Raw genomic sequence first — 10,286 nt, forward strand, 5'->3', positions numbered from 1 at the left:
CTTACTTGCTCTGTTGACATTTGTAAATGCAGCACAGTTCTGAACAGACAGCCACGATTAACACTTCCTAACTGAGGAGCTAGGAATTGTCACTACCCACTCTACTGACATGGGTCCACAGGTGAAACCAAGCTTTTGCAGAAAGAGTATGCTATGCATGAAAGTAAATAGTACACAGGGCCATGTCAGCCTCCCAGAAAAGTGGTTTTCTGGGTCTCTGGGGAATTACATGTTAGGTGGTTTGTTGTGGGTTTTTTTGTTTGTTTGGGGGTTTCTGTTTCTTTTGTGTTTTGTTTTGGTTGGTTTTTTTTTTTAATTTTATTAAATATACAGAGAAACCACCTCCTTCCCCTCAAATAGATGACTTAAGAATGCTGTCTGCCAGTTGATGATGACCTACATCAGGACTATACAATTCTGGATGAAAAGACTTAATACTGGACTGGCACCTGACATGTTAGGGATTTGTAGGGATATTCTCCAATAATAGAATAGTAAAAAGCAAAAAAACCACTATTCCTGGTGGCCAACTGGTCATCCAAAGATAAACTGCCTAGAAGTCTGTAAGAATCGACCATTTTCTGAGATAGGAAATCATGGTGCACATCACACATCCTGCGACTATTCTCCCTTCTGCAGCTGACAGACCTTTAACATAATTTTGCATGCCCTCTGATGTATCTCTTATTACACAAAAGCCCTAAATATCCCCCCATTCGAACAGTATTGACTCTTGGCTTATTTTCAAAGTAAGAAAATGCAGTTATGTCTAAACATATACACACAGGCTCCCAAAAGAAATAGCCTCACATGAACAGTCTCAAGCACTGACTCAAGATTCTCACTCCAGGGACCTGGCACCTCCCAGAGCTGTTTGCAAGGCTGAATAAACAAAAATTGTTTAATATCTGATCAATAAAGCATTTTTGAATCTGTAGTGTAAAACCTTCCATGTAAAACTAACACAAAACAAAGATGAGCCCTCACACAAAAAGTAAAATATGAATTAACTTTAATTGCGAAAAGGTCATAGTTCAAAGCTTCAAAATGTATTCCTGCAGTGTTCAGCTGATTAACTCATCAAACACTGTTTAACTAAAGCTGCTGACATTTACCACACCAGTCTGGTCACTTCACATAAAATAACTAGGAGTTTAAGAAAGTGTTTTGATGCTAATTGGCAGTCTTAGTAATGAAATTACAGTCAAATTATGATTTAAATTTGTTAATATGATTTTGATAGAAGGCTACTAACAGAATTTATTATCACCAGAGCTAAATCACATTATGTGCTCTTGAATCTAGTATAACTTATGAAACAGAACCCCCAAAGTCATGTTTCTTTAAACAAGCAATAGGATCACACTTTCTAAGACACCAGCAGACCAGCTGCCTTCACCTCATCCTAATAAATAATTTTCACAAAATGACCAGCATTTATAGTCAAGAAAACAGATTTCTGATGCTTCACTGTATTGTTAAAAAAAAGAAGAAACCGTATTTTATTACTATGCACCTGTAAACTGGACCAAACATAATTGCTCTGCAAAGCAATAATGAAAAAATAATGCTTAAAGCCAGAATTAGAAGCTAAGAGTTCTAGGTCCACCTTTCAGTTTTTATCACAGATATACTGAGCAATAACAAGGAAATCAATTTTTCAATGCTTCAGCTTCCCCAGCTGTAACGTGACAACAGTAATACTTCCCTCTGTCACAGCACGCTGATGCAGACACTAGCAAATGGTGCAAAGTACTGCAAGATGCTCAGGTGGAGGCAAGGTAAGAGAAATACATCACATACCCATAAAAACAGACAGAGCCCTTCTCTGCTCTCTCATCTATTACGTCCATCAATCTGCGGGAGAAGCTATGAATCCTGAAGTCATGACTTGACAGTCTGTCCACCTGCCAGACTACAGATTAAAGCATCTTTTACTTGCATGCCTGGATGTCAATTCTTTTTTTCTTTTAATTAAATCCTAAAAGGAGGCTATTCTGTTACCTAGAACACACTCACAGGGGTAAGAATTAAAAAGCTTTCAAATAAATCAAAACTACCACCTTGCACTTACGCTTGAACACACCAAGCATGCCACTGAATGTTTTTAAAAAATATTGTTATATTTTCCATACCTGTAACCTACTTGCTTTTTATAAACTGGTACTCCATGAGCTTAAAGAATTTCTTTAAACTCACGTTATGTGGCAGGTGTGGCCAAAATTGAGAAGTATTTCCCAGTTGCCTTTTCTTGCCATCAGATCAAACTCTTTTAACCCACATTACTAGGAGCAAGCTTGGTATCCTGTTACGAATATGACAATATTAGTAAGCCTCAGAAAATAGTGTCATACATAGAATTTCCACGTTTCTTATTTAGCAATAAGAAAACCCACTGTGATTTCCCAAACATTTTACTGACAATCAGACATTTATTTGCAAAGTATAGTAACAGTTTTTAACTGTTTGAAGTCCTAAACAGATACAGCACTGTCCTCTTGCATTTTCATCCCCAGGAAAAAAACTCTGCATGCAAAACTTCTGAATATAGCTAGAAGTGCTTTTTGTTATTTACATTCCACTAAGGGAGACACATAGATTTTTTTGTTTGATTCTTTTTACATAGAAATTAAGGTATTTAGATCAAATTTTTACTATGCACTGCTTCACAGAAGTACATGTGGCCTTGCAATAAGAAAAAATATTAGTATTTCATCATGATAATAAGGACTGAGACCAGTCTATCACTACAGGAAAATAAATCTTATGTTACAGACTCCACCTAACTGAAGCCAATTTGGACTCACCTCACCACGAAGATATCCTAAGAAAACTCATATTTATCTGGTGAATGTTCTCTCAAAGTTTTGGACACTGATCTTAACTGAGAGGAGTACAAGTGCACTACAATGAATGCATGGTAGTAGTTGTGAGGGATTACAACAATTCAACTACAAACCCTTGTGGCTCCCTGCCACTCCACCTCTCACAACCAAGAACTGTGTAAGACTGGGCCTAAGAACACAACAGGAATTTTAAAAATAAAAATACATTCAGTAAAGCTAGACATTAACCAGGATTAAAAACATTGCTTATACTGGTCTCCCTGATAATGGTGCAATGTTACTAAGCAATATTCCCCAATGTACTCGGCTAGTTGCTCAGAGGTAAACACAGTACTAAGCACTACAACAAAACAAAATAATCAAGGCTCTGGAAAAAAAAAAAAAATCACATTTGAATGAAAAGATCAATTTAACCTAAAATAAAAGGAGTATATGCTCTTTTATATTACTGTTACCATAGTATTCAGCAAAATCTGCAGCAGACAGATTTGTTACAACCACTTTTGGCAATGTATCTTTGATAACTAGTTGTAGGCGAGGGAAAGGTCATGGAAAGCACTGTTAAGAATGCCATTCATAAGGAACCAAGGAAAACACACACTTATCTTGCATGTGTTTTCAGTATTGTCTGTGGATATACTTAAAAAACTTACTCTGTTAGTGTAACTACAAAAGCCAGAGTTGATACCGAAATTCCTCCCAACCCTTGAGTTTTCATAAGCACAAAACCCCATGCTTATTTCCAAATAACTCAAAATAACTTTGTGCGGTATCAGATAAACATTGTGCTTTAATACAATAAAACAATGAATCACAAATGTTTATTATTTCAGTACTTAATTTTAGGTCAATACTTCTATCTCCCTGTGCCAAAACATCAGGCATTAATAGAGAAGTGATGCAGAAACACTAAAGTATTTAACATTTTAGTGACCAAAGGTCAGGCTCTGGAAGGGAGAATTAATTCAGTAACACGGCTAAACGCTCATCTATACTTCTATTCTATGGATGCATACTGATGTATAGCGAGACAGAAACTAGAACTGACAAAGCAGCTGACAGAAAGTTTGACATCAAGTTCTACAATGTATAATTACAAAACTGTTATTAACTCATATGAAAAGTCTTTAAATGCCCCACTGGGCATCAGAACAAGAGAAGCCAGAACTGGTGTAAAGCAGTGAGGAGGAAGATCAAGCGGCAAGAAACACACTGGCTTTTTTTAATTAATTTTAATTTGGCCCGTGAAGCATAACTGAAACATACATACCAAAGACTATTCCTATGGCAGCACAAATACATGGGTGGGGGTTTTTTTCCCAAAATAAGAGCTTACAAAAGAAACAGGCACTTCCTCTCTATCTTTGCCCTTCTCATACAAAGAGCTACTGTTCCTTAATCCAAAAGCAATCCAAATGATTTGCTGGAATTAACTTCTAACACTGGCTAATTTGTTTTTATTCTCATTCTTCCTCAGTATTTCACTTCCTTATTAAACAGCTGCCACAGAATAGCACTGTAAACTGGGAAGATGACCAGAAAATGCCTCCAGAGAACATTATACCAAAGACACTTCCTGCCCAGCTGAGAAGTTGGCTATACAGAGTTGTGTCCTACCTCCACTGACCCCAAAGGCATCACCTTCACTGGTGAAACAGGAATTATAAAGTGCTTGTCTCAATCCAAAGCTTACTCTAACAATTACATGGCAATGAGTTCATAAGTTATTTGAAACAAAGCTTACATTTAAAATTAACCAACTGCACCTCTCAGTATTGCCCCTATTTTCTTTAGCTTCATGTAGCATCTCTGTTAGTCTGTGTTATATCAAGAATGAAAACCAGGGTATTTCCTTTCGAAATCCAAGAAATCATTAACTTAACTAGAATCTAAAAAGAGGTGCTACACCAGGGGCACTAATTTTGGAAAACAGCGATGCTGAAAACCAGGAGTGCTAAAATACTAATTCCACTTGACATTCTGATGGCATCCAGCCAGGGACTCAATGCCAGAATCCACCACAGAGCTTTATTTGATTGCTTAATTGTTTTACAAGGCCAATTCCTAGACAAGCCACACTGTAAAACTTCCACATGAGAATGCCAGAAATACTCACTTTTGCAAAGCTCAACACTACTTACAAGACAGGAGATTGACTTTAAATTTATAAAATTACAGCATGAAATCCATCTCATTTGCTTGAAGGCTAAATACCATTTTTGTCTTTAAATAAATACAGCTCCTTCCATTCAAGGATCAAAAAACTTCACAAGCTAAAACAGAGGTTAAGTTACACACCCACCATGACGAATCGCATCTGTGGTAGAACTGCTTTCAGTACTGAGCGCTAATAATGTGGAGAGATAGGGCTTTGAACACAATAGTTCTGCAGCATGACTAGTGAGAATGTTCCTGGCACTGTTACTACAGTTGCTGTCCTGTTTCTTTTGGAAAACCTCCTTCTCTGAAATCAAACACCACCTCAAAAGCAACCCTGGACAAGTTTTATTATAAACCTTCTCTACTAAAATGTGGCGTATATGAGCTTTTGATCCAGTTCAACTTAAAAAAAAAAAAAAAAAAAGAAGTCAAAAGAGCACATGCCAAAGGAGACAGGAATAGCCAGAAGGTAATATAATCTGTTCATCACAATTTACCCAAAGGGTCATAGTAATGACTCTCAGAAGCTGTTTAAAAACAAATCAAAATTATTTAAGTAAAGGTTATACAAACCATTGTTACATGTTCCATACTTTTAGTGTAAGTGGGTTCCTATCCCTTACCACAATTTTAAGTTCTCTGGTCACAACCCCCGCATTAATTTTAGCCTGCTCATCTCCATCCTATTACTCCCCAACTGGTGAAAGTCAGCACTTGTGGCACTCATGGCAATTCATGGACACACTGACAGACATTGTCATCACATTCATTTATAGTCTTATCTTAAATTATAAAGATTTAGTGGCAGTTCATCAGCTTATCTGTCAGTCATATGAAAAGATGAGTATACTATCTTTCCACTCCCACCACTCAGCAAAGAATCACACCGTAGAAGTCTGTATGTTGCCTAAGGAATAAACACAGATTCTTGCCAAAATGCACTTACCAGATTTACTTCAGCCAACAGACATAAACAGCAGTTATGTCAAACAGGCAAAGTTACCTTTTGCAAAAGCAGGTGATCTCAGCCTGTCAAAGTGGTTTGGTACTACACAGGGTAGAACTTGAAACCAGCTGTGAACCTAAAACTGAACTTCTTGATATTTCAGGAAGGCTGCACAAACGAATGTTAAGTCCCCTTTGTACTTTCAAGTTTGCCTGCCCTTTTTCTTTTAATGAGTTAAGCATGGTCATGCTAACAGTATCAACTCCACAAGTGCACCACAGCTATTAACTTAAAATTGAATCAGCTGCACACTCTTTGGAAGACATTAGGCTGCTGGAACCGAAGTTTTAGCCCTTGTGAAAATGAATTTATGTACAGCTTCATCTCAGGTCTCACACAGAAAGCACAGGGCACATGTCAGGTGAGCTCATAGCAGCTGTCTTGCTGCTGGGCCAATTATTCCAAATTCAGGCTTCTGTAATGCCTCCAGGCACCCCTGAAGATGAGCAGTCTGGACCACTGAAAGAGGACTCACGCTGGTTTTGCCACCTTATCTAAAGAAAACACATCTTTACTAGTATGCTATATATCTAGTTGCTGTGTTATTCTCAAAGAAAACCAACAGACAAGTCTTTCTTTGATCAACACCCTTACTGAACAGAACAGATTCTAACATTATGTAATAGAAACCAAATAAGCATATGCAAACATAATAGATTCATTACTGATTAGGGAAAATGTAAAATGTTTAATCTTTCATAAATCTATTCTTATATGCATGGTAACTGTACTCAGCCAAAAAAAAGGAATGTAAATAGGAAGTACAGACCTGTTACACACACGTCTTTGAGAATGACTACAGCTTTCCTGTTATTTTTAAGGTAAAAAAAATCTAATCCTGTCTTTTGTTCATGAAGAAGATTACTAGACCAGAAAATTTTATTTAAGGGAAAATTTCTATTAATTGTGCTCTTTTGATCTATATGTTCATGTACATTGCTGATACATAAAATCCAAAAATAAACCGAAAACTTAACATGCCACTACCTCCCCACTAAATAAAAGTTAAAACTGATATTATGATGAGGGGGAATACACACTCTTAAGAGTTGTTAGAAAGAGAGATGATACTGAGAGGGGAAAAAACCAGAAACAACATCTGAATTATCACAAGATAGTACGGCGTACAATATGTTTCAACATAATGTATATGACTACAAAGAATAATACAGCTATTAGTGCAATGCCTTTCTGTACAGCTTCATATGTCATAAGCTTGTGCTGAGTAGAAAGCTACTTACTGATTAACCACCTAAGTAATAGCTGTATTTATTAAATGTAGTTCTAAATTATATTTGAAGAATAAAAAAACCCAAGAACTGCTCATATATAATTTTTCCCTTTTACAAAATACATGTCAAAAGCTGCTAGGTTGTACTGCAACATGAGACAAATAAGCACAGGCAACAATCCCAAGTCTTAAAAGAGTTTTGCAGGTATAACCCTCACATTACAAAAATACTGCTTTGCATACATGTGCAGTTGACAGATGCTCATATGGAAATGAAGCCAATTACAAAATTGAGGTCTGAATTTATATAAAGTTTCAAGTAACGAGATACTGCAATCCTTCTGAAATGTCTACTTTGTGCAGTCATTTGCCTACATTGAAATGTTTTGGTTTCCCTCCTGTGGGTTAACAAGAACACAAGTAAAAACAAACAAGAACATGAGTGGCAAAGGAAACCATGAAGTGTAAGTTTGATCAGACATACAAGCTGAAATAACAGGGAGAAAAGTCCTCTTAGAGTTGTCAAAGTGTCATCTGTCATAGGAACAAGAGGGGGGAAAAAAGTGCTTCTCTGGCGTTTACACTGACAGCTTCTCTTGAAATGTCATACTGACAACCCAGATTGTCCCAACCAACACCATATCTGATAGGAAAATCCACCCTCTTGGTGGCTACAGAGATCTGAATGCAAACAAGGAGAACTCTCTTTCACCCCCAACTCTTAAAGACAAAAGTTAGAAACCAGTTCCCTATTGCTTCCACCAGTGAAGTTAAACAGCGACTCCTCTTCTGCACAGCACACATGCCATTCCACAAATCACCTTACCCCACAAACATACATCATCAGCCTATAGGAGCTAAGGATCTAAACCAGTTAATTCAGCGAACAGGATCATGTATCTTTATTCTGCAAGATTGGACTTCAATATACCGAGGCTACAGATATGGGTGATCTGCGCAAGCGTGGCTATGTACAGGAAGATACACACGTGTATTCTTTGTACATATTTATAGATACATACACAACTGTACACAGAAAGATACCACTTCTGGCACTGGAAATCTTCAGGATACTGTTCACTGAATCCTGGGAGGGTACACTAGCTTCCCTGGTTTTATTCACACGTTTAGGTGTCTGCTATCCATCGCCCACTTCTTGAGACAAGAGACCATGCAAGGTGGCCCTCTGGTACCTCCCGGCAAGGCTGTTCTTCAGTTCTCATCCCCACGAGTTCCATAGCCTTTAGCTCTTTTCATATGAGCACTGTGGGAAGTTTTAGAAAAAAAGACCTGGAGGAGGAAAAGGCTTTACAGGCAGCGCTACAAGGCTGTTCTAGGCGGCAGGAAAAGCACCACGAGTGTATCTGCTGGCTGAGCAGTTCAGAGCTGTCGAAAAGGGGGGAAGAGAAAAATGCAGACAAGGAGGAAGGAGAGAATCGGGGAGAGGCCAGTGTTTTCCAGCACTTCACCTACTTCAGGTCTATTTTAGAACACAGCTATAATTTAAGGTATGAGTTAAAGCCTTTGTTTTGAAAATATCCGAGCTCACTGCATTCCTATTTCAGAATTTATGCGTAGCTTACCCAAGTAAAACCGTCTGTAAAGTAACACCCAGACCGCACTTTCCCTCACGTTGTGCGAACAGTTAGAAAAAAGTACGGTCATTAGTCAGTCGGATTATGCAAGCAGGCACAAAAGGGGCAGAGGGGGAAAAAAACACCCGACGGCAGCCCCGCATTCCTGGAATGCCAAGGGAAAGCCCGGGTGCCCTCCACCTCGCAGCGATCGCAAGGCAAAGCCGCGGCGCGCAGCCCGGGACCCAGCCCAGGCGGCCGCGGCGAAGCCCGGACCCCCGGGGCACCCACCCGAGCGCCAGGCCCCGCCGCCGCCCGCCCGCACCAGCGGCCCCCAGGCTGACAGGGGGCGGCCCAGGCCGCAGCTCACCTCGGTCTCCACCACTTCGTGGTAGGCGGGCGGCGGGTCGAAGCCACCGCCGCCGCCGCCGCCGTCCCCGTCGCCGCCGCGGGGGCCCTGCCCGCCGGCCGGGGAGCCGTGCCCGCCCGGCGGGCCCTGCCCGCTCTCCATGGGCTCATAGCCGCCGTAGTGGAGGCCGGGCCGCTCGTTAGTAAGCAGCGCCACGGCCTCGTTGATGTCGTTCTTGGCCAGGCGCAGGGCCTTGCGGATGGCGGCCGCGTCCGAGAAGCCCATGCAGAGCAGCGTGGTCATGTGCTGCTCCTCCTCGCTCTCCATGGCCGCGCCGCGCCGGGCCGGGGGAGAGGGGGGAGGAGGGGGCCGCGAACCGAGGGGCGCCGGGCTCAGGCGCTGCCCGCCCCGCGCGCCGCCATGTTGACGGGAGCGCCTCTCCCCTCAGCCGCCGCCGCGGCGGCCGCCCCCGCCCCCCCCGCGCGCGCCCTCACACGCGCGCCCCCCCCCGCCCCGCCCTACCGCCCGGAAGCGGCGGCGAAGCCCGGCTGGGGAGCGCACGCCGGGACCCGCGTCACGTGACGTGGGGGGCGGTACGGCCCAGGCATGAATGGAACGGAGCGGGGGGGAGGGGGGGCTGTCGGCATAGCGACAGGAGCGGGTAGGCGTGGCCCGGGCAATGGGACCCCGGTCGGCGGGGCGGGCCGGGCCGGGTCTTGGCGGGGCTGAGGGCCGCTCTTGGGCAGTGGGGCCCGCCAGCGGTGAGCCGAGCCGCTGGTCGTTCGGCCAGTCTCCTCACCGCTGCCCATAGCTCCTCCTTTAATTACGGTGGTGAATAGGTCCCTCAGGGGCACGGCCGGCGGAGCGGTTGCTGGTCCCCACAGCGAGAGACGACAGGCCCGGGGCAGGGGGAGACTGAGGGAAGGCGGGAAGGGGCTCGCGCAGCCGTCAGCGTCTGTGGTCAGGGAGCGCGCGGCAGGGGCAGGCGACTCCCGAGGTGCCTCGGGTCGGGTTTGTGTCCCCCCCGGGGTGCCTCGGGGCGGCTTTCGTTCCCTCACCTCAGGGAGGGTTTCAGAGGGTTTCTGTCCCCGCGAGGTGCCGAGGGGCGGGTTTCTGTCCC

The 10,286-nt window shown here is 42.8% G+C and overlaps 1 protein-coding gene across 1 annotated transcript in view; it reads right to left on the reverse strand.

Moving 5' to 3' along the window:
• Positions 1 to 9,631, reverse strand: part of USP24 (ubiquitin specific peptidase 24) — a 65,898-nt gene extending 56,267 nt beyond the window's left edge. The window contains exon 1 of the mRNA XM_055815001.1: positions 9,188 to 9,631. Within this exon, the coding sequence (XP_055670976.1) occupies positions 9,188 to 9,493 (306 nt within the window). The 5' untranslated portion in view covers positions 9,494 to 9,631. The remainder of the gene's footprint in view (positions 1 to 9,187) is intronic.
• Positions 9,632 to 10,286: the final 655 nt, after the last annotated feature.

This window comes from Falco peregrinus, chromosome 10, assembly GCF_023634155.1.
Source record: "Falco peregrinus isolate bFalPer1 chromosome 10, bFalPer1.pri, whole genome shotgun sequence".
NCBI lineage: Eukaryota > Metazoa > Chordata > Aves > Falconiformes > Falconidae > Falco > Falco peregrinus.